Source organism: Rosa rugosa, chromosome 6 (genome assembly GCF_958449725.1).
Source record: "Rosa rugosa chromosome 6, drRosRugo1.1, whole genome shotgun sequence".
Taxonomy (NCBI): domain Eukaryota; kingdom Viridiplantae; phylum Streptophyta; class Magnoliopsida; order Rosales; family Rosaceae; genus Rosa; species Rosa rugosa.
The window spans coordinates 42,542,298-42,567,024 of NC_084825.1; the positions used below are offsets into that span (position 1 = coordinate 42,542,298).

General features: G+C 38.9%; 2 protein-coding genes across 2 annotated transcripts; both read left to right on the top strand.

The window, feature by feature from the left end:
- The first annotated feature begins 1,134 nt into the window (after positions 1 to 1,134).
- On the top strand, positions 1,135 to 8,308 carry LOC133715349 (ABC transporter G family member 24-like). Its single transcript, XM_062141821.1, has 14 exons — positions 1,135 to 1,569; positions 1,800 to 1,876; positions 2,110 to 2,382; positions 2,514 to 2,577; positions 2,668 to 2,814; positions 2,994 to 3,028; positions 3,197 to 3,270; positions 3,581 to 4,506; positions 4,999 to 5,295; positions 5,840 to 6,334; positions 6,836 to 6,984; positions 7,250 to 7,539; positions 7,631 to 7,764; positions 7,925 to 8,308. Exons 1-14 carry the CDS (start codon positions 1,337 to 1,339, stop codon positions 8,079 to 8,081), a joined length of 3,351 nt encoding a protein of 1,116 aa, XP_061997805.1. The 5' UTR covers positions 1,135 to 1,336; the 3' UTR covers positions 8,082 to 8,308.
- Positions 8,309 to 15,350: 7,042 nt separating this feature from the next.
- LOC133716809 (pectinesterase/pectinesterase inhibitor PPE8B-like) lies at positions 15,351 to 16,883 on the top strand. Its single transcript, XM_062143465.1, has 3 exons — positions 15,351 to 15,651; positions 15,809 to 16,222; positions 16,753 to 16,883. The coding sequence occupies exons 1-3, from the start codon at positions 15,351 to 15,353 to the stop codon at positions 16,881 to 16,883; spliced, it is 846 nt and encodes a 281-aa protein (XP_061999449.1).
- Positions 16,884 to 24,727: the final 7,844 nt, after the last annotated feature.

Consider the following 24,727-nt stretch of genomic DNA (forward strand, 5'->3'; position numbering starts at 1 on the left):
GTTTGATTATTGCATGGAGGGATTATTCTGAGCCTATATGCCTGCCACCTAAATCAGATTCCAGATTGATATGCTCAATCATCCCTCACAACAGAAATATAATACTTCTCTTCTCTCGTTGACGAAAAATGGCAATACTTTATAATCTGCAACTTCGTGTGCATCAATTATCTGAACCCTAAAAAAATCAGCAATGTGTACAATATTGTTCCAGCTATCATCACACTGAATAGTGAATCAATATTTTAGCTTCAAGGAAAGTCCTGCTTTTCCGTATCAGATTCTAGAGATATATATTTATCTAGGTTCTTGAACTTTTCAGAGATGGTATTCTTAGATTCAACTTTAATTACATTCTTGTTTCTGAAGTATAAAGATGAGTCCTTCTTTTCAAGAAGCTTATTCATTATTTGACATAGTTCTCAAACCATCTCTCTTTGGTACCCTCGGTTTGATAATCAAACCAAGTAGTACACGGGTTCTTCTCGGTCAAAAAGGTATAGGTATGTATTTCACACTCCATGGTGCAAACTCCATGTTATTATTGCTGACATTTATAATATGAAACCGATATTGCATCTGTCATTGCTCACATTCTTTTCAATTACAATGGATTTGTTTGTCGATTGAATTCAGAGAGACTTTTGTCATTAAATCAACTGATATAACACGCATTTTTATTATATTTTAATTCGGCCCCAAAAAATTAAAAAAATGGCATACATGATCGAGTGATATATTCAATATCTAACATAAGGTTAGCTAGCTTATTGGTGCATTATCATGAGTTCGGTGCTATCTGCAAGTAAAACCCTAGTCTTGAAACCTTCATGAATCATTCAAAGTCCTTGAATGAAACACGCATAGTGAAGTAAAGTACACACAACCTCAATTAACAATGATTGTCGATCGTCTTGTAGGGCTTTGTATTCCTTTATGGCTTATTACAAGTAGATGAAGTAACGACGTCAATATTACATTATTCCATACAACCTTGTAATACTATAGTTTATTATGTAACACGCCTATGCCTCATTGCCTCCCAAATGGCAAAAGATACCAGATTTTTCTTCTTCGACTTTTTTTTCTTCTCTTTTCAGACAGACAACAAAACAAGACACGTCTGGGAGCCGGCATTAATTAAGCAAAGAAGTAGTAGTTCGGACGTAGTTTTTGTTTACATCTCTGTTGTACGTCTTACCCACGTTGTCTTTGCATTTCATTTAATTTGACTCCGAAACCCAAAAGCCACATGCTCTGTCTCTCTCACTCATTCTGAACCTTCTAAATTGAATCCTCTCCAAATTCTACAACCCATTAGTCTCAGCCATCCAAAATGAGCTTGAAGAAGCTCAAAGCTTCAAACTTTGGCTCATTTCTTGTACTGGGAATCCTAGCTTTGAGCTTGGTTCACTTGGTGCAGAGCCAAGATGTGGATGACTATGATGGAATTGACAACCCTGCAGTTCTTCCATTGATCACTCAGATTGTGTATGGAAGAATCTCAAATGTTACAGCAGTTCTCAGTAGGGAGATTAGCAACCGTTCCAGCTTCTGTGTGAAAGACCCGTAAGCACTTTTGTACTTAACTATCTGTTTGAGAAAATGCCTGAAAGATAGTAAAGTAGAGAACTTTGAATAATATAGAATTGGCCCAATTGGTGTGAGAAGTCGATTCGGATTAGTTTATGCTTTTACTGATTACAATTACTGGACTAGACTGTTGGGATTGTTTATAGGTAGATAGGTTGTTAGAGGTTGAATGTGGATTGATTTTGGTGGTCATTTTGTTGGTTCAGGGAAGCTGATTGGAACCAGGCATTTAATTTTTCGAACAATTTGGAGTTCTTAACTTCATGCATTCAAAAGACTAAAGGTATGAAAGTACTTGTAATTACAAAGAATAGTGAATGTAGCTCTGTCTGGTTCTTTAGTGATGTAGAGAATGGAAAAATTTGAAACTTTTAAGCATTGGGTTTATCTTGGCAATCAAATATAGATGTTTTCATGCTTCTTCATTGCACTTACAGGATTGATTATTTAGCAATGTACTTGTGAATTTGAGCTGGTTATGATTTCTCTTTCCTGGTGGTTGTTATGGTTTAATAGGAGATATTACGCGGCGCTTGTGTACAGCAGCAGAGATGAAGTTTTATTTCAACAATTTCTTTGTAAAGGCTGAGAGTGCAAATTACTTGAAACCCAACCAGAACTGTAATTTAACCACCTGGGTTTCTGGGTGTGAGCCAGGATGGGCTTGTAGTGTTGGCCAAGATCAGCAGGTTGACCTCAAAAATGCACAGGACGTGCCTCCCAGAACTCAGAACTGCCAGCCTTGTTGTGAGGGTTTCTTTTGTCCCCATGGTCTCACATGCATGATACGTGAGTTATCGAATATTTAGTAATTAGTACTTCCTTTCTTAATGATTGAAACCCTTTGGATATCTTTTGTTTCTAATGTAATGTATCTGATTATTCCTTTCTTTCTGCCAATTGATGTCATGCTCTTGAAGCTTGCCCATCGGGTTCTTACTGTCCCATGGCAACCCTGAACAGAGCAACCGGTATTTGTGAACCGTAAGTTCAGATTCCAGCTTTAGCAATTGCTGTTTATGGTGTTCAACAGCCTATAAGGTCGGAAAATTATACTTTGATATGCTTCTGCAGGTACATTTACCAGCTACCTCCTGGGCAACCAAACCATACTTGTGGAGGAGCAAATATATGGGCTGATGTTGTTAGTAGTGGTGAATTATTCTGTTCAGCTGGATCATATTGTCCAACCACTGTGAAAAGAATTCCTTGCAGTAGTGGGTATTAAGTTTCATCCCTGCTTATTTATCAAACTTGTTGACTCTTTTGTGAGTTGCGAACTCCTTATATTTCTGTGTAATGGTTTGACTATGCTTTTGATGATAAATCAAATTTGAATTGGTAAATCAATGTCTGTATTCTAAGTGATTAAATCCTTTTTACTTTTCATGCAATTGCAGACATTACTGCCGGATGGGTTCTACAGATGAGAAACGTAAGTTTCATGGTAGTTTATATTTAGAGCAAAATTTTCATATGTCCCTAACTACAGTGTGTTTAATGATCATGACATCTTGTCCCACCTGGAATTTTGACTTTAGTTTCTGTAGTACTTCATTCTGCATAACAGACCTTTCATTATTTTATGTTTGTCATGTTGCAGGCTGTTTCAAGTTGACTTCATGTGATGCAAACACTGCAAATCAAAATATTCATGCATACGGGATAATGCTTATTGTAAGTTTGCACTCTACTTCAGAAACAAAAAACTTAACATCAGCAGGCTCCATAGACCCACATGATTGATTATTCATATAGAAGGCACACTGCCTATATGATGGGCTTTCTGAAAAAGAAGAAAATAAAGTTTTGAAGTCTTTTAAAAACCTGATATTTTGCATTCTATTTACTTTGTTTTGTACACTTCTCAATTCTATAGCATACTTGAGGAAGCATACTTATAGCTTGGCAGTTGGCACAACCGCACAAGTGAAAATAAGCACCAATAACATAGTCTGAAATTTATGCTCTTCAATTGCTCATGCAGGCAGCTTTGATCACTCTGCTGCTCATTATTTACAATTGTTCTGACCAAGTACTCATCACTAGGGGGAGGAGACTGGCCAAATCCCGGGAGAAAGCAGCCAAAAGTGCAAGGGAAATGGCCAAAGCACGCCAAAGATGGAAAGGTGCAAAAGATGCTGCTAAGAAGCATGCAAGTGGTTTGCAAGCTCATTTATCACGCACATTTTCTCGGAAAAAGGACACTCAAGATCCTGAGAAACTTAAGATTTTGAATGAGCCAAAACCGGACATGGATGATGATCTGCCTACACCTCCACATCCAAGTAGATCAAATGTCTCACCATCCACATCTGTGCCACCAAAGGGAAAGAAAAAGGAACCTAGTGAGCTCATGCAGATTATGCGTAAAATTGAAGATGACCCGGAGAATTATAAAGGTTTCAGTATTGGAGGTGAGGACACAAATGTAGGAAATGTGCCGAAAGGAAAGCAAATACATACTCATACACAAATCTTCGATTATGCTTATGCTCAGATTGAGAAAGAGAAGGCTCAGCAGCAAGACTACAAGGATCTTACCTTCTCTGGGGTGGTTAAAATGGCTACTAACAATGAAGTACGGAAAAGGCCTCTAATTGAGATTTCTTTCAAGGACCTTACACTGACTTTGAAATCAAAAAATAAGCATCTACTGAGGTGTGTTACTGGTAAAATAAAGCCCGGCCGCATTACTGCAGTCATGGGTCCATCAGGGGCTGGAAAAACAACATTTCTTTCTGCCCTAGCTGGAAAAGCGATTGGATGCAATATGACTGGTTTAATTCTTGTAAATGGGAGGAATGTATCAATCCATTCATATAAGAAAATCATAGGTTTTGTGCCACAAGATGATATTGTGCATGGAAACTTGACCGTGGAAGAGAATCTATGGTTCAGTGCAAAGTGCAGGTATGCCAGATTCAGTTCTCTGCTAATTTCTCTCCAATAGCTGATATCATTCCACGTTCATATCTTTGCTATATTTGGAATTTTGTTGTTGTAGTTTCTCATCAACCTGTACTGAAAGGTTTTCTATGAAGCAGTGATGTTCACATCAACCCCAAACACTCACAGTGTGGAACTTTGATTTTTGCTTGGAATATGCTGATGTCCTGGACCACTAGCTTTTAATTACAAAACAAAGCTAATAGCCCAGAGAAAAGCATAGTTGTTTAAATGCTTTGGAATAGTTAACCTTTTTTAACATTTCAAAATTCTGATTTTGAATTTCTCTTGGTTGCATCAATACCCTTTTCTTTCTATTAAATCCAGAATGGCTATATTCAGGACTTCCAAAGAAGCTTGAGTGGAAAGAGGGTCAATATATAGTGGGACAATAATGCATTTTGTGAAAATTTTATCAATTACTGTACTGACTCCTGCTACTTTTTTATTTTGAAGGTTATCAGCGGACTTATCAAAACCAGATAAAGTTCTAGTGGTTGAAAGAGCTATCGAGTCCTTAGGGCTCCAGACGGTACGTGATTCCTTGGTTGGAACAGTAGAAAAGCGAGGGATATCTGGAGGCCAGAGGAAACGTGTAAATGTTGGTTTGGAAATGGTTATGGAACCTTCACTTTTGATTTTGGATGAACCCACATCTGGTTTGGACAGTGCCTCTTCTCAGCTACTTCTTAGAGCACTTAGACGGGAAGCTCTTGAAGGGGTAAACATCTGCATGGTGGTTCACCAACCTAGGTAACCTTCCGAAACAAGGCTTTTTGTACTTTGAAAATCCACTGTCTATAGTTCTCTTTTGTTGTGGAATGAGTCCTTGTATAGTTGTATTCTGGTTCAAAATGTCTGTCTTGAATAATGGTACTAGAACAATAGACATCTCTTATTAGTGGAATGGGAGCTTTGGGTCTATTACATATATACAACCACATAGTGTGCAGTATTTTTTTTATTTATTATTTATTATTATTATTATTATTTTTTATGCTGGTGGAGTTTAAGAGGCTCACCAAGATGATATGCAATGCAGAAAAAAATGTGCCTAATTCATTAAGCCACATGACCTTTAACTGTGTTAGATTGAGGCATCTAGGCTCTTTCTACTTTTCTTTGGATCCTTGAATGTGCCAAGCAAGCTTTAGTGATACCCCTCAATTAAAGATAATGCTTCAGAATTTGTTGTAGATTGTCCAGTTCGAAATTGTTTTATTTTTGTTTTTTCTTTCTTTCTTTTTAAGAATTAGTAGTATCAGTTAATCACTAATGCGTAACATTTCTGCTTCAGCTATGCCTTGTTCAAGATGTTTGATGAGTTAGTACTCCTGGCAAAAGGTGGCCTAACTGTCTATCATGGATCAGCAAAGCAAGTAGAAGAATACTTCTCAAGCCTTGGGATCAATGTCCCAGACCGCATCAACCCTCCGGACCACTACATTGACATTTTGGAGGGTATGGTAACAACAGAAAGAAGTTCAGGAGTGAATTATAGGGATCTTCCCCTCAGATGGATGCTTTATAATGGGTACTCAGTACCCCCCGATATGAGGCCAAGTGCTGCTCAACTTGAATTGCCCTCAATGGATGAAAATTTAATTCATGAAACTAATCCTGCTGGTGCTCAGATAGAGGAACAATCTTTTGCTGAAGAGTTATGGCAAGATGTAAGAACTAATGTGGAGCTGCATCGTGAGAAGATACGTCTCAATTTCTTGAAATCTAAGGATATGTCTAACCGGAGAACTCCAGGTGTATTTCTGCAATACAGATACTTCCTAGGAAGGTAAATATAATCAATAGTTTAGACATGCATTTAAATATTACATATTTATCAGATAATTGCCTTATCTTGGAAAACATATATGGTATCTCAAATGCTTGTCAGAAGTGTCTTTTAGCTAGTCAACCTTTACAATTAAGTTATGAGAGATTTTCTCAATGCAGCCTGATTTCCTGAAATTGCAAGTGTTCTTTTTAAGCATTTTTGAACCACTCAAGCAAGCTTTCTTTTTCTTTTTCCTTCCGAGTTGTTAATTTGAGAACCATATTGGTCTATCCGATGTGTTGTATACAGTAGGTCTTTGACTTGCCTACTTCCCGTGACATTTACCTACAACAAACATGCCATATCTTTTCTGCCATGCTGGTAAATATCTTTTCATCGGATGACTATGAGTTCTCCCCTGAGAGAAGATAGATATAAGTATTAGATATTATCTAAATGATTTTGTACACTTCTTTAAATTACCAATTCTTGATCTTCTTTATAATCATGTCATGTCAGACTTGGTAAGCAGAGACTTAGAGAAGCTCGGATACAGGCAGTAGATTATTTGATTTTATTACTTGCTGGAGCCTGCTTAGGATCACTTGCAAAAGTGAGCGATCAGAACTTTGGTGCACTTGGTTACACATACACCATCATTGCAGTTTGTAAGTACAATTAGCTATAAGTTGCTTTCTTCATTTCTAGACACAAGGTGCTCCAAGTTACTGATATTTTTTCATTAAGAGACATTATATAATTTATATTAGTATTAATGTTGGTGCAACCTGAAAGATGCATTCCTACATTGTTTATTAATGTCATTTTCTTTGCTTTAATAAGTCGGTTTTATAGCTAATGCAAGTTTAACTTCAATCATGCATATGCATAAAGTATTCGTTTCCTTACCATGAGTCTTGTTGTTTATTTCAGCTCTACTGTGTAAGATTGCGGCTTTGAGATCATTTTCCCTGGATAGATTACAATATTGGAGAGAGAGAGCATCTGGGATGAGCAGCTTGGCTTATTTTCTTGCTAAGGATACAGTCGACCATTTTAATACATTGATCAAACCTTTCGTGTATCTGTCCATGTTCTACTTCTTCACCAACCCAAGATCTAGCTTTGCAGATAATTATGTTGTTCTGCTCTGCCTTGTGTACTGTGTAACTGGCATAGCCTATGCACTAGCAATATTTTTTGAACAAGGTGCAGCCCAGCTAGTAAGTAAAAGAAACACTCAAAAGACTGTCGCTCAGCATTCAGTTTTGCACATTAATCTGATATTTTACTGACAAGCTGTTATTCTTGCAGTCATCGGTTCTCCTTCCAGTTGTTTTGACACTTATAGCTACACGGCCGCAAGATGGTCAGACTCTAAAGATTTTAGCCAATGTATGCTACCCTAAGTGGGCTTTGGAAGCATTTGTGATTGCAAATGCTGAAAGGTACTGCACGATTTCCCTCTCTCTAAAGAAATTAATTACAGCTGTACCCTACTGATAACATCAATCAAGATGCAACTTGCTCATGATAGTGTATGGAATTTTGTATTTTGGTGAGTTTCTCTGATCTCAACATCAATGAACTATTTCCTTTTGGCTACAGGTATTCTGGAGTATGGCTAATAACTCGGTGCGGGGCACTTTTGAAAAGTGGCTATAATCTGAATGATTGGAGTCTTTGTATAATAGTCCTCATCTTCACAGGGTTCGTTAGCCGTGTGGTAGCTTTCCTTTGCATGGTGACTTTTCAGAAGAAGTGAGATCAGAGATCAGCAATAGCATTATGCAAATTTATTGAAGTGTTTGATGTGATGTCAGCCTTCGAATTCTCATGGAAATACAGAAAGATTCCTATAATTTTTGAGCGAGTGAACTGGCTTTAACATTACCAAAGAAGTATGTAAATGATTTCTTGAGGACAAATGAAAGAAATTTATCTATTTTCAGAAATTGGAGAAAACCAATAAAATGGTACGGGTTTTTATCATGGGTGGGGTCTAAATTTTCTTGAACCGGACAAAATGGTACCCAAACTTTTAAAAGAATCAATTAGGTACGTGAACTTACAAAGACATATCATTTAAGTACTTCGGTTAAAATTGGGGGTAAATTTGACAATTTTAGCTATATTTAACTTTCTATCAAATCTCCGTTAAAATTGGGGGTAAATTTGACATTTCAACACATTTTTTACATCAAAAAGACATTTATACTCTCAATGATTAGCAATAAAAAAAAATGAAATTTGAAAACCTCTAGAATTGGAACACGACTAATCCAAAATACCGGAGCAGAGACTGATAGAGAGCTCCTAACTTTTTTTTTTTTGCTTGAAAGAAAAACAAAAGTATGTAAAATGTCTGTTTTGCCCTCAATTTTAACGGAGAGTGGATGAAGATTTGACAGAAGTACCTAAGTATATCTAGGTTTCCTTCTAAACTTACTAGTCCATTAGATATAATGCTAGCTTATTTCTCTAAACATGATGGGGTGGGGGATTGAAAGCACATGCAACCAATTACAGCTAGGAATTAGAAATTAAAGTACTGAAATTTAGACCTCAATTCCAGCACTTATTATAACTAATAACTAGTAACTCCTCTTCACCCTAAACTCAACGCCACCGGATGTCACAGTCACTACTTCGTTTCCTTTGAGCACGTCATCGCAAGTATATTGACTCTTCACCAGAAAGTAGCCAGCGCTAGGCGTAACACCACTAAGCTCTTCCATTCCCACAGTTACCACCAACTCCCCAAAAGCAACTCTCATAGCCTTTTTGAAGGCATCCTTCGACACAGTAAGTAGGCCATGTGACGTACATATCTCTATCACCTGATACAAAAAAAATGGAGTATAATTAGAAGCAGAACAAGTGCTAAGAAGTTATATATATATGAATGCATGTTAACTTTTGAAGCTCCTATATTTATGCATTTAGAAGGTTTATGCATTGGACAATAATGAAGAACACAACACTGCTTATTTGATATAAGAGTTATGACTTCATTTACTATAAATATGTTTCCTATTAAGAATGAACTGAGGCATTTAATTATCTGTTATAGACATAAACTTTTATTCCTTCACCAAATTCATAAAAGAAGCCCGTTCGAATGTTACTTCTTTTGATTTCAAGGTTATTGTTCTTTAATTTACATGTACATTCAAATTAAGAACGAGCTAAACACCCCATTCAAGTGCATAACATTAGCAAAATCGCATCAGTAGAGCTATTACCTCAGTAATCATACATTTACTATAGACTGCGACAACTTCCTTAGTCTGAAGATATTGTAGGCTCTTCATCCATTACAACATAAAAAATATAAAAAATAATGTTAGGTGATGAACCACGTTTATATGCATTTGGATGACTTCCGCTACATCTTGAGCCCTTCTAGACAACTCAAGAGGCTAGAGGAAATGTTTAAGAATCTTATTCAAAAACTCATGGGAGATTTCAAAAAGTAAGGAGCACATAGCCATACAAAAACAGTTAAATATTTTTAAAAACTTCGGAAGATTAACATGAACTTTTTCTATATTGTGGTCATGCAGGTGGTTCCTGCAATTCAAGGGTGTAAAATTGCCTTCACATCAAGTATGGATGCAAAATTAACTCTTGATGCCTGCTGAAGAATGTGTCTTACATAATCATAAAATCACCGACATAAAAAAAAAATCTTCAAATTTTTTTTTTTTTTTTGTATGTAAGCTTGAAGGCCATATGATTATCTGAATAACATGAGAAAGTGGCTCTTTAACAATCCAACTATGTATATGTGTATCAACCCTTACCAAAAAAAGGAAAAAAAAAGTATAGTTTTTATGAATATCAAATTAATTGAAAAACAACATTAACTCTCAATTAATTGACTCATAAATTATTGATTGTTTTGGAGTAATATTGTTATGAGTAAATTCGGTATGTAGAAAAGTAGAAGTTGACTCATCATGCTAATATAGAAAAGTAAGCTGATGTGGACGCCTAGTCACTTGACTACAATTAACAAAAAATTTCATCCAGATTACATTCAAAATAGTTAATGGTTTTTGGACTTAAGACTAATTAACTCTATATTTTAGTATAATGCTTGAGGCTTTAACTTTTAATGTTGTTACCGCCTTGACCACTTTCTTTAACAAGTAGTTTTTTTAAACCTTAAACCAGCTTTTTAATCTCAAATGCTTGCCGAAAGTATCTTTTATTAATTTTGCACAATATATAGGCATTCTCGTGATTCTGTGTACTTTGTGGTGGAGATGCATGAGGATGAGATCAGTCATGTATATGCCATATTGATGTCTTTGGCCATATGGTGGTAATTAACCCTAATGCCTCAATCATTTCCATCATGTTGTGAGCTAACAAGTAGCCTTGAAGGGTATGAAGCAAGTTCTAGAGACCATAATTGCAAAATTGGTACACATGAAAAACAAGAAAATATGAACAATGCATATTTGCAATAAGGCATAAAATCTCACAGGTAGGTATGCAAGTTATACAAGTTTAGAAATGTTTTCCCTAATTGTAATAAACTAGTCTAACATAGAAGACTCAAGCAATAATCACATGTCACCATTAATTGCAAAATAAATCCTAAGACCTATAAACATGCTCTTTCTCTTCAAAATCATAACAAATTAAAGAACCTTTAGCCTATTTGCAATAGCCTTTGAACAAATTTTGTAGAGGACATTACAAAGGGAAATAGGTCGGAGGTCAGACATTCTCTCCGGATTATCAACTTTCGGAATTAAGCAAATATGTGTAAAATTCACTTGTTTCAGCAAATTACCATTGTGTAGAAAATCCTGCACAGCTACTGTAACATCCTTCCCCACTACATTCCAATAGTGTTGAAAAAAAAGTGGTGGCATTCCATCGGGACCAGGAGATTTTGTAGAGTACATTTGGAATAAAGCATACCGTATTTCGTCCTCTGAATACTGCCCACATAATGAGTTATTCATAGCCGGAGTTACACAAGGTTGGATGGCCTCCAAGGTATGATTCAGATCTTCCAGATATTATTTTGCCGTATCAAAGTGCTTTTATACATGGGCGGTTGATTACTGACAACATTCTTGTTGCTAATGAAATAGCACATTTTGTACACAATAAGAGAGAGGGGCAGGATGGCTTTATGGCGTTGAAGTTGGACTTTAGCAAGGCATATGATAGAATGGAGTGGTTGTTCCTTAGTAAAGTAATGTAAAGACTTGGCTTCACAAGAGTTTGGATCGAGCTAGTAATGCAATGTGTCAGTACTGCAAGATTTTCCTTTCTAATTCGTGGGAAACCTAGGGGCCTTGTTACACCAAGCAGGGGACTGAGACAGGGTGATCCTCTATCACCCTACTTATTTTTGATTGGTGCTGAGGGGTTCTCGGCGCTCTTGCAACAGAAGCAAGTGCAAGGTCTTCTGCCTAGTATTGAGGTATGTCAAGAAGCCTCCCTTGTTAATCATCTCCTTTTTGCAGATGATAGCATGTTGTATGCTAAAGCCTCTTTAGAGGCTTGTGGTGAAATACAGGATGTGATAGAGGTGTATGGTAGAGCTTCAGGGCAACTTGTGAATTTCAACAAGAGTTCTGTTGTGTTTAGTAAGAATGTCCACACAGAGGTGCAAGAGGAAGTGGCTTCTTTAATGGGAGTGGAGGTAGTGGATTCTCATGAGAGATACTTGGGTCTTCCAACTCATGTGGGAAGAAAGAAGACTGCAACCTTTCAATATATCAAGGATAACTTGGCCAAAAAGCTTAAAAATTGGCAAGGGAAGATGCTTAGTGGTGCAGGCAAGGATATTCTAATTCAGGTCGTGGCTCAAGCTCTTCCAACTTACGCTATGAGTGTGTTTCAGCTAACAAAAAAATTTTGTGAAGATTTGGAGCAAATGTGTGCAAGATTTTGGTGGGGAAGCACAGAGGATAAAAGAAAAATTCATTGGAAAACTTGGGATTTTCTTTGTCACCCTAAGGAGGAGGGTGGCCTAGGGTTTCGGAGCCTTACTGATTTTAACCAAGCTATGTTGGCAAAACAAGCTTGGAGGATTGCTAGTGATCCGGAATCCCTCATTGCTAGAGTTTACAAAGCGAGATATTTTCCAGATGGCTCCTTTTGGTCAGCAACAGCTCATAGTGCACCTTCCTATTCTTGGAGGAGCATTTTTGGGACACGTGATTTGTTGCGGTCTGGATCCTATTGGCAGATTGGAAATGGAGAAGATACTAGAGTTTGGGAGGATGATTGGGTGCCCGGTATGCCTACTCTAGTGCATCACTCAGGAAGGTCGTCTAACAACATAGATATGAGAGTAAGCTAGAGAGCTTTTTGCCTCAACAGGGTTATGAGACGAGGCCAAAGTTAAAGCTATATTCAATGAAGCGGAAGCAGAGGCTATACTAGCTATACCATTATCTCGGCGTCTTGTGCATGATAGAATTGCATGGAAATTGGAAAAGAAAGGTGAGTTTTCTGTTAAATCTGCTTATAGACATGTGTTTGCTTTAAATAATGAGAGGATGCTACCTCTTGACAATACTACCATTCAGTTTTGGAAGAAGATTTGGCAGGCAAAAATTCCTTGTACTGCTAAAGTGCATGTGTGGAAAATTTGTCACAACATACTTCCTAGCCTTCTCTGGAAAGACTAGCAACTAAACATGTTCACTTGGAGTCACAACTATGTGTGATTTGTGTTGGGAGGGCTGAGTCTACCATTCATCTGTGTCGAAATTGCCCTTTTACTTGGGCAGTTTTTCAATCATGTATGGCTCTCAATCAAGTGTGTTTTGCAAGCGAGTCCGAGGCTTTGGATGGACTGGAATGGCTACAATTTTGCTCTAACAAGTTAGCATCCTCGCATTTTGATCTAATGATGTTTCTACAATGGGCTGTTTGGAAGGAAAGAAACTCAAGGGTTTGGGAGAATAAGGCAAACAGAGTCCATGATGTGATTCTGATGCCAACTTCTAGAATACAAGATTATGTTTACCATAATTCAATGACTGTTGGTCGAGGTAGAAGGGATTCTAGTGAGGTATGTTGGCAAGGCCCTCCTCTTGGTTGTGTTAAGCTTAATATTGACGGAGCCTTCATGTTGGCTTCGGCGAATGGGGGTATTGGGGTGGTGCTTCGTGATAGCTCGGGGACATTCCTTGCTGCTAAAGGTAGGAAGGTTCTGGGCTTACTTTCAGCAGAGCATGCAGAGCTCACTGCTTGTCAGGAGGCTTTGGAATGGATCTTGGAAGAGTCTCTACAGCCTGCAATTGTGGAAACCGATTCCCTAGTCATAAAACAGCAACTTTCTAACGCTGGAGTGAACCTTTCTAGGTTGGGAAGGATCTATGAAGACCTCGGTGTGTTACTGGAGGCTTTACCAAATGTTAGGATTGTGCATACAAGGAGGAATGCAAACAAGGCATGCAGCACAGCTTGTTGCTGCACAGGCTTCTTCTACAAATCAAGCTCTTTTTTACACTTCTGTTCCTTCTTTTCTTCATGAGGTTATTGCCCATGAACTTTGTAATAACTAGTTTTCTTTTCGATTAATAAAGGGTTGACACCATATTCATTCAAAAAAATATATATATATATATAAGCTTCATAGGTTAACATAGGATGGTCTTCATAGTTTAACTTAACTTAGGCCCAGTTTCTCATCATTTACAATTTTGGTGTATAGATATAATACTCATGAAGTCGTACCATTTCATTTTTTTCGTAATATGTTTAGGTCATGTATCCATAAATCCAAATGCCAGTAATGTTAGCTCCAACTTGCTCAAAGTTCCTTTGCCTGTATTCAAACAGTCATTCCAGAAAATCATTACAGTTGTGCAAAATGTGAGCTCTACCTTGTCCACTTTGCATGTTGATCACGATCAGAATTCTAATAATGTCATTTATACTGTGAGGATTTGCTTGATTCAACAGGTCAAGCCTTGAATTGGTCCCTTTCCACAATTCATGAGCTAAAAGGTTTTTTTTTTTTTTTCCTTTTCCTTTTTCTAATGTTCATAACATATATACATAAGGGCACATTCATCTCCCTATTATAAGATCTAATTTCTTTTCTGTCAATTTCTTAAGATCTAACTTAGCTTGATCTTGACTTTCTCAAGAGCTTCAAATCAAGCTACATTAATATTGTTCATTATATATACATCAAGTGCCAGTATCAGTTTGCAAATGCATAATCTTGGACTATTCTATGTGATTGACTTCTCTCCTCTCTCTTCTCAGTTTCAACTAATATGAAAGAGAAAAATCTATAACACAGGTGATGTCCTATCCCATACAAGAACTGTTGGGAAAAGTAATAGAATGGAAATAATAACTCCAACCACAAAAGGATAATATGCAAAGAAATAAAACGAGTAAAGGAAAGTGAACACCAGATATAACGTGGTTCAGCAAAATGCCTACGTCCACGGGGTAGCAACAACAAGAACTTCCACTATGATAATGTGGGTACAAGAGATACACAACTTCAAGAACACTACTTGAAGGAAACTCTCTCTCACACTTGTTTTCTACCTAACAACAACTACACTCTCAACATGTAGTAAAACACTCTCCACTCTCTACTTGGATGAAGATGTTTTTCTCTCTATCTGCAGTTTGGACTCACTGCCTTTACTCTCTCTACACAAGCTGGCCGATAAGAGGATTTTGTGAACTTCTGCCGTTCCTTCTCTTTCTCTCCAGCTCTTTATAAACAAAAAGAGGTGTGAAAGGAACAGTCACTATTCATTTCCTTTCACTTTCACCTTTTCTCTTTTTGCTTTCACCTTCCCTGTTTCCTGCGCATGTTTTCCTCTTTCTTTGTCTCCCACATGCTTTCTTCTTTATCATGGAGACAACACCCTTATTGTAAGGAGGGACATACCTAACAAGAACTTGGTTGAAAACTTCAGTCACAAGGCATAAGACATGTATACGAGCTTTCGATCGCACAAACAATTCCATTGTTGCATTAGGCTTCAAACTAGTGACCACATTAATCCTTGAGGTCCTTGGCATGTTGCCTGAGCTGCCTAATGCTCTTGATCTAGAACCTAGATCACATCAGACTCAGTTCCAGCAAATCAGTTATTGGAAGAATAACCCTAACGTCATCGTGTCTAAGGATTGGACTGGAAATTTCCAAAAGATAATGCAGGCAGTAGAGGCTGTACCGGATCATAGCCGGAAGCGTTTTGCGATCTTGGTGAAGAGAGGAGTTTACAAGGAAAATGTGGATATCAATGTGAAAAAGACTAATTTGGTTTTGATTGGAGAGGGCATGGACGTTACTACCATAACTGGACATAAGAGTAATGGTACTGGTTGGCGTACATTGTTGCCGAGGTAATTTAGTAAGAAATGTCCACACTTTCTATCATACGTGGCTACTTTTATAACATACATGATGTTCACTCTTTCAGTTCTGCAATTCATAACAATTATTTTTTGTATGTGAATCAATGTTGTGCATAGCTGTGAAGGCAGAAGGCTTCATTGCAATAGATATAGGGTTTGAGAACACAGCCGGACCACACAACGGCCAGGCAGTGGCGCTTCTAGTCAAGGGTGACCAATCAGCTTTCTTCCGATGCAAGATAAATGGATACCAAGACACATTGTATGCACACAACAGCCGCCAGTTCTTTAGGGAATGCAAGATCAGTGGCACTGTCGACTTCATCTTCGGCTACAGCACTGCAGTTTTCCAAATGTGCACCATTATTGCAAGAAAAGACCTAATCATGGCCTGGTTACAGTTACTGCCCACGGTCTTTTCGAAGAAGACTCAACCGGGTTTACATTCCAATTTTGTGACGTACGTGACTGCAGATGCTGATTTGTTGAGCAACATTACAGCTACACCCACATACTTGGGTCGACCTTGGGGTAATTATTGACGTACAGTTTTCATGCAATCGACCCTAGGTAGTGTAGTAACTCCCAAGGGTTGGATTGAATGGAATGGAAACCGTGGCATTGTCACTCTGTATTATGGTGAGTTCATGAATAAAGGGCCAGGTTCCGAGCTTGCAGGGCGGGTCAGATGGCTCGGTCATCATACTGATCCATCTGAGGCCGATCAGTTTACGGCCACCAACTTTATTGACGGAGATTCTTGGCTGCCATCCACAGGTATCCCATACACATCAGAATTGGGGAGTCCAATACCTCAACCTAGCTGAACTTCATCTTCACGTGACCAAGCAAAGTTCAGAGAGTTCAATTTAGTCTAGAGAGAAGTAGCCAGTGGAATACTTTTTGTATTGGCATTTAGTGTTATGCTTGAAAATGCCAATATTCAAGTTGTCGAATTTTTCAACTGCCAGAAGTATACAAAATTTGAGTTCTGTTGTAGTATACATGAATCATATTGTAGTATATATGAGTCATAGTATAAATGTCTATATCATGTATAGGATATGTACTTGAGTATAAAGAGAGGTGCTTAAGTGTAAAGATGGGTATAGTGACTTATATGATAAGCTTTATGCCAAAGGGGAACAAGCATGGTTATCTCCATCATCACAGCCACAATGCCACAATGTAAAGCTAGAAATGGAGCTGTCATCCAAATTGTATCATTCTTTAAGCATCTCACACCTCAATTGTATTCCTATAAATACCTCCTTGTATGAGATGAATAAACACACTTGAATCTCCATTCTCTCTGCAACATTACTCTCTCTATCTCTCTGTTAATTTATACTTGTCCTTAAACACGTTATCAGCACGAGATTGCTCTAGATTTAGAATCGAAATTGACAAGAGTAGAGGAAGTTCATCAAGTAATCGAAGTCATTTTTCCAAACCTACAAAAAGCCTCCAAACCCTAGCTCATATGAAAGCCCCTGATCCAAGAAGCCCAAAACCGGCCTCAGAACCGCCGGAACCGGCCGGAAACAACCTGAACCGGCCGCCGAAAAAAAATGAACCGCTGCCGAGATCTGCCGAAGTGCTGCCGAGCGCATCTGCCGAGACCCCTGCCGAGGACCTGCCGAGCAGCTACCGAGACGCTGCCGAGCGCATCTGCCGAGAGCTGCCGAGACCCCTGCCGAGGACCTGCCGACAGCTGCCGAGACGCCTGCCGAGGACCTGCCGACAGCCTGCCGACAGATCTGCCGAGCATCTGCCTAGCATCTGCCGAGCAGCTGCCTAGCATCTGCCGACACCTTTCCGGCAAGTTTCCGACGACTTTTCCGGCAACTTTCCAGACACTTTTCCGGCGACTTTCCGGGCACTTTTCCGACAACTTTCGGGACACTTTTCCGGCGACTTTCCGGACACTTTTCCGACAACTTTCCGGACACTTTTCCGGCGACTTTCGAGACACTTTTCCGGCGACTTTTCGGACGATTTTCTCGACTTTTTCCAGCGACTTTTCAGTCACCTTCAACAACATTTTCTGGACAAATTTTCCGGCAACACTATTTCAAGGTATTTCTTATTAAAAGTTCCTGTTTTTGAATTTGTATTCCTTTTCTCTTCTTTTTAGGGACTTGTAATTAAAAAGCGGAATTATAGAAATTCACGCTAAACGAACTAAGAGCGTTCGTAATCTATGAACTAAGAGTGTTCATAATATTCGGACTAAGAGCGTCCGCAAGCATCAATTTATGACCATATTAAACGTGGGTTCGATTACTTAATAAGCGGAATTGTGGAGATTCGCGCTAAACGAACTAAGAGCGTTCGTGATCAATGAACTAAGAGTGTTCATAATATTCGGACTAAGAGCGTCCGCAAGCATCGATTTTTGAACTAAAAGCGGAATCGTGGGGATTCACGCTAAACGAACTAAGAGCGTTCGTAATCAATAAACTAAGAGTGTTCATAATGTTCGGACTAAGAGCGTCCGCAAACATCATTGTTTTGGTCTAATCCAAATATTCTTGGAAATTGATTTCTTGGTAGCATAGCTCGGAAATCTTATTATTTTAGTTTTCGTGGAAGTTTAAACTCCGAAACTAATATATCTTCTCTTCTTATTTTTCAGGATGTCGAATGAACCTAGACTCGACTTTCCAATGCTTGACTTAACAGTCTTGGAATACCATGGCTGGGTAACCGACGTTGAGAACCATCTCACTGCGAGTGGGATATTGCCCATAATCCAGGCACCTGACCAGAGCCTTGTGTTCCAACGAACACCCACATAGCATGCTCAAGCACTTATCTTGATGCGACGCCACATGGATAAATCTCTCAGATTAGAGTACATGTCGATCAAGGATGCAAGAGACCTATGGGTAGCGCTGGAAGAGCGCTTTGGCAATATCCACAACGATGTGGATCAATTGAGCATTGGTTCAAGCAATGCCATGCAAGTACCCAACTAGCTGCAAGCTATAAGGAGTATAGGCAATTGAGAGAGCAAGAAACAAATCTTGCTGAAGATGAAGATATAAATCTTGCTGAAGATGAAGATGGTGAAGATATCACTCTCACCACTGAGGACTTCAAAGCTGCAGATAAAGAGCACGAGGATGCCGCAGATTTTGATTAGAATAGTCCTTTCTATTTTCCAAGAATGGCAAATGTGCCTTAGTCAAATGACAATTGTATTAAAACTCTTTCTCATGTGGCGCATCCAATGTAGCATGATGTCTAGGAAAGTAATTGAGATCGGGGTACTTAAGCGAGCCTCGCTCCACCAACATCTCTCTACTTTCCTGGTCATATTTCATTGGAGTTACCAAACGAATTGAGTAACTACAATTTGTCTAAAGTTTGATTTTATTATGGAATAGACTTTGGAAAACTTTGATGTAATCATTGGCTATTTTCCTTATTAATAAAGTGTCGCATTATTATTCAATGTCATGGACATGTGTTAAATTCCGAACTTTATATAAAGAGCCAATAGTTTTCATGTGGAAACACATTGTGAGAATGGACAAGAATTCCTTTGCATTACCTCTAATGACTACGGACATAAACGAGTATTAGAGAAACTTATGTGTCACTCTAGTGGGTTGTATGCAACCACTATTCGAGCCATTGAATCAAACCATGTCATAAGAGATGACTTATGGGATTCTGACACATATACGCTTTGGCAAGACCGTTTGGGATATCCAGGTCGTGATATGATGTTCTGTATATTAAAGACTTCACGAACATCCATTCCTCAAAACGAAAAGAAGTACGAACCAAAGATTGGTCCAAAGAGTTACTTCGTTTTGCAAAGCTTGCTCTTTAGCAAAGATAGGATCGAGACCATCCTATGCAAAGGACACTAAATAAAATATACCATTCTTGCAAAGAATCCTTGCAAAGAATCCAAGGTGATATTTGTGGACCTATTCAACCAACTTGCGGACGTTTAAATATCTCATGATGTTGGTTGACACGCAAACACACTGATCAAGTGTTGTGCTATTATCCACTCGTAAAAGCTATGTATGCTATACTCCTAGCACAAATCATATGACAACGGGCTCACCCCCCGTCATCCTTAGGTCAATTGGGTTTGCCTATGCTAGAGAGTTTTACATCGAAGACTTTCGATGGTTATTGCAAAGGGACTGATGTTGGACATCACATTCCCATATACACGCCCAAAAGGTCTCGCGGACATAACTACGATGGTAGTTCGGACATTGGTGATGCGCACCAATATACTTATATCCGCTTGGGGTGATGCAATATCGCATACAACTATGCTAATTTCTCTACGACCTACCGCCACTCAATGTATATATGCGTTACAGCTAGTGACTGGGTACAAATATTTTGTACTTACGCACATTCGAGTGAGCCATTTATGTGCCAATCGCGCTGCCACAGCGCCTATGGTAGGTCCTTACAAATAAGTGAGCAACTTAGTTGGATTTGAGACTCCAACAATCGTCCGCCACTTAATGCCCTTGCAAAGGCGATCTCTTACCCGTTTGATTTACGGATGTCACTTTGATGAGACAGTCTTCCCATCGTTAGGGGGAGATAAGAACACGAATGTTCAGCAGGAACAACAGGAATTGTCGTGGTCTGTCCCCACTATGTCTCATCTCGATCCCTATTAAAAGTGAGCCCACTATGTCTCATATCGATCCCTATTAAAAGTGAGCCCACTATGTCTCATCTCGATCCCTATTAAAAGTGACGAGATCACACATATTTGCTGTAAAAATGCCTGCAAGGAAGGACGTCCCTATAAGAGGACGTAGCGCCACCCTACACAGAGGTAGGCAAGGCGCCAACGCCATAGAAAGTGGCACTCTGGCGTTACAGGCCATGGCCCCAGCTAAGATGCGTGGGAAGCCCGTGGATTCGAAGGATACTTTGTCACAATCCTTGGATCATCGACACTCAACTTATGAGTATCTTCCAGATTATGGTTATCGTTGGGGGACGCCTCAACGTCAGAACCTATTTCTGAGAATATAGAGCTCTATGAAAATTACACTAGTGTACATAAGACGTGGAATAGAAACTCCATCATAATTGATGATGTAGATGCGCATTTTGATACGCATGAGTTTGTTGAGATCAATGATATCGAACCACGCTCCGTTGAAGCATGAATACCAACGTAGAGAAATTTGGCCTAAATGGAAAAGATGCAATCCAGGTTAAGTTGGATTCTCTAAACGAAGAGGAAGGTCTTTGAGCCAGTGATGCCAACACCTCCTTACATAAAACCTATTAACTAATGGGTCTTCGTTAGAAAGCGTGTTGAGAAAAAGAGATGGCAATCTCGCCTTATGGCGCAAGGCTTCTCACAAAAACGCCCTGGAATTGACTACGATGAGATATATTCTCTCGTAATGGATGTCATTGCACTCCACTACCCTATCCGTTTGGTAGTTTCCAAATAACTGAACATGCAGCTTATAAATGTGGTCACTTGATAGGAGCATAATTATGTGATATTAATAGCGTTAATCTCTATACTTTCTTTGTTAGTTTAGTATATTTTCTAGTTATTTACGTTGTTTATTTGTTTTATAGGTATCTTGGAGTAAAGAAGGAGAAAAGAAGTAAAAGAGGGATTGAAAGGCAAAATCGGGAAATCTGCCTGTGCAGATCAGTTAACTTCGACAGAGCACTGAGACCAGCTCAGAACGATCCAGATGATGATCTTTATATTTATAGAAAGCCTCGGATGTCTAGTTTCCAGATATTTTTACGGTTCGTCAATATCATTTTTCTAGAGGAAGTTATGACCGATTTAGTACAAGAAGGTCAGGCTGCGCGTGAATCTGAGGTTGGACGGGAATTTATGTTTCGAAGCCCAAATCACACCGAAAAGCCCGAGGACGAGTTTGTGCTTCATATATCAGCTCAATATAGACAAATGGCATGATGTGAATGGTTGGAATGAGTCATCAAGTTCAAGAGCCAATAGGAAAACTCCACCTAAGCACGCTAACCCTAATTCTTTTAAGTTTTGGATTTCCTACACAACAAGAAAGATGGAGGCAACCTCTAACCATATAAAAGGAGATGATTCTGCAGCAGCTCTCTCGCTCTCTCTTGCTCCCCCTTCTTTAGTTTGTTTTATTTCTTCCATGTTTAATTAGTTTTTATTAGTTAGGGGGCTGCTTGAAGCCCCTAGACATGAACTACAAGATGATTTGACCTTTGATGTTATTTTCTTTTAATCCAAGATGAGACTTTTGTTTACTGCTTTTCCATTGATGAATTCTTGCTTGTATGCTTTGAGTGCACGCTTAGTATGCGTGTTAGGATTCTACCGCTTTGATTGTTTGATGCCTGTGTCAATAGTTGGACTCCTCAAACCTTCTAGAGAAGCAATTGTTAGTTTTCACTATCAAGTAAACTAAGTCCTAGGTTTAGCAAGGCGCTAAGTTTATTGCGATGCCTAGTGATGTCTCAAACTCTTTTAGACCTTAATGATCTCTGCATGTTTAATCTAATAAGCGTACCTTTAGGTTGCATTGCTTGGGAATAGTCTAGGTGTAGAGCACTTCCTGCCTAGCGTACGAAGTAAGAAAGGGTAATAGGTTGTGTTCAAGCGTACCGAGCCAACCTGAGCATCTTCATCTAGATTAATTGAATTAGGATTGAACAAATTGTCTTGTGTGTGATTGTCCGGGGTGGATGCATCTTCCCTAACTATCTTTATCATATTGTTTTCAAACCATCTTAAAATCTGTTTTCGTTACTTTCTGTCCTCTATATTTTTATAATTATTTTATATAGTAAACGATATCCGAATAATACCAAATTTTGTGTGCTAGACTCCCTGTGTGTCTAGTATATCTCTGTAAATTTTCGTAATTTTCTGAGTAGTTTAGATTAGGTTTTTAATTAGGTTTTCGACTGCTGTTCGCTAGGAACAGTGGTCACTTTTGTGACATTGTTTTGAGTAGTTATAACCTTAGTCCTCTGCGGGAAAGACCCTTGTTTACCCTTGCTACAATTGACAATCTTAAGTGTGAATAAGGAAAATCAATAGCTTATAAATTTAGCTATCATCACTACGTATCTCTATGGGGATCTAGATACGGAATATACATGAAAGTTCATAGTGAAACTTTATTTACCCAAATCAAAGTGGCTCTAGACCACGGAGCGCGTTTACAATAGAGTTGAAACGCTCACTAAAGTGACTACTTGATTGGGAAGGGATATGCCCGCGCGTTTCCATAAACAAGTTTCGGATTCTATCGCGGTTCATGTTAGACATGATCTTCATTAGAAGCCCTTAAAGAGTTAAGGGAAACCGCTGAACACTTGAAATCCGAGTTTGAGATGAAGGATTTTGGGGGAACACGATTATGCCTCAGTTTGGAACTTGAGCACCGTGTTGATAGATGCTTAGGCATTTTGACAAAGGTCAAGCCTTCAAGCACCCCATGATCGTTCGTAGTCTTGATCCTGAAAAGGATCCTCTTCGTCTGAAGGATGATCAGACGAAGATGTGCAAGAGGCAGAAGTGCGAATAGGCGCATTATTGTACTTAGCTCAATGCACAAGACTGGACATCTCGTTTTGACATAAACTTGTTAGCTAAAGGTATAGCTCTGCGCCAACGCGACGCCATTGGATTGGTGTAAAAGATATCTTTCGATACTTGAGATGTACGATCGATATGGGCTTATTCTATCCCTACAAAAAGATGATGGATTCAGATCCATCACACACCAGAAACGCCGCCAAACACTGGCCTGCATTTTCTATCCCTACCCCAAAATGACATAAGTGTTTTTGGAAGGTTTTGCTGATATTTGGTATCTGTTGACCCATACAAAGGCCTTCCCAGACTGGTAAAGTGTTCACCATGGGAAAGACCGCGATATCTTGAAGGTCTATAGAATAGACCTTAGTCGCTATATCTTCGAACAATGCAGAGATTATTGCTCTTCACGAAGTAGTTCGTGAATGTATATGGACTGGATCCATAGTTACGCATGTTCGAACAGTTGTGGTTTGAAGTCTACCACAGATGAGCCTACAAGCATTTAAGATAATGCTGCTTATTTTGAAACAAATGAAGCAAGGCTGCATCAAAAGCGACAACATCAAGCATAAAATCAGCAATAACAGACTCTCCTCAAAGATCAATCAGAGGGGGAGATGTCTACATATATGGTCTCGAAACGTGAAGAGTGTGTTGTGCTCTTTTTCCCTTTCGACCGAGGTTATTTTTGTCCCACAGGGTTTTTATTACTCGGCAAGGTTTTTAATGAGGCAACGAGAGAAGCACCACGTTTGGGAGACACAAAGGAGATGTTGAAATCAGGGGGAGTATCCAGAAGCATACCCACTTGACCATCGTGTACTCTTTTTGTCCTTCGTCCAGGGTTATTTTGTCCCACTGGGTTTTGTTACCTGGCAAGGTTTTAACGAGGCACATCTTTAGCATGGTCGCCCCACTTATACTACATCCTGAAGATGTTTTGATTCAACATATATGCTTTTGCTCATCTTTTCCCTTCGACCACGGTTTTTTCCCACTGGGTTTTCCGGGCAAGGTTTTGTTGCAGCAACTCTATTTGCATCCCTCTCGTAGACATATTACCTACTTATGATGCTGATAAGAAGACTCCACTTATCTCCAAAGCTGTGATATTACTACTCCACACTCAACGCGCGTTGTGCTCTTTTTCTCCTTCGACCAAGGTTGTTTTTTCCCACAGGGTTTTATTACTTGACAAGGTTTTTAACGAGGCAATTTCGAAGCGCACGGCCTAGACAATACTATTGACATGAAATATCCAAGGGGGAGTGTTGTAGTATACATGAATCATATTGTAGTATATATGAGTCATAGTATAAATGTCTATATCATGTATAGGATATGTACTTGAGTATAAAGAGAGGTGCTTAAGTGTAAAGATGGGTATAGTGACTTATATGATAAGTTTTATGCCAAAGGGGAACAAGCATGGTTATCTCCATCATCACAGCCACAATGCCACAATG

What these genes read in the sequence shown, in the direction of transcription:
- LOC133715349 (XM_062141821.1), top strand. Translation starts at nt 1,337, where the DNA reads ATGAGCTTGAAGAAGCTCAAAGCTTCAAACTTTGGCTCATTTCTTGTA. An exon ending in TGGTCTCACATGCATGATAC is followed by an intron (nt 2,383 to 2,513) that starts GTGAGTTATCGA and finishes ATGCTCTTGAAG; the next exon opens with CTTGCCCATCGGGTTCTTAC. An exon ending in GTGATTGCAAATGCTGAAAG is followed by an intron (nt 7,765 to 7,924) that starts GTACTGCACGAT and finishes TTTTGGCTACAG; the next exon opens with GTATTCTGGAGTATGGCTAA.
- LOC133716809 (XM_062143465.1), top strand. Translation starts at nt 15,351, where the DNA reads ATGTTGCCTGAGCTGCCTAATGCTCTTGATCTAGAACCTAGATCACAT. An exon ending in AACTGGACATAAGAGTAATG is followed by an intron (nt 15,652 to 15,808) that starts GTACTGGTTGGC and finishes TGTTGTGCATAG; the next exon opens with CTGTGAAGGCAGAAGGCTTC. An exon ending in ATACTTGGGTCGACCTTGGG is followed by an intron (nt 16,223 to 16,752) that starts GTAATTATTGAC and finishes TATCATGTATAG; the next exon opens with GATATGTACTTGAGTATAAA.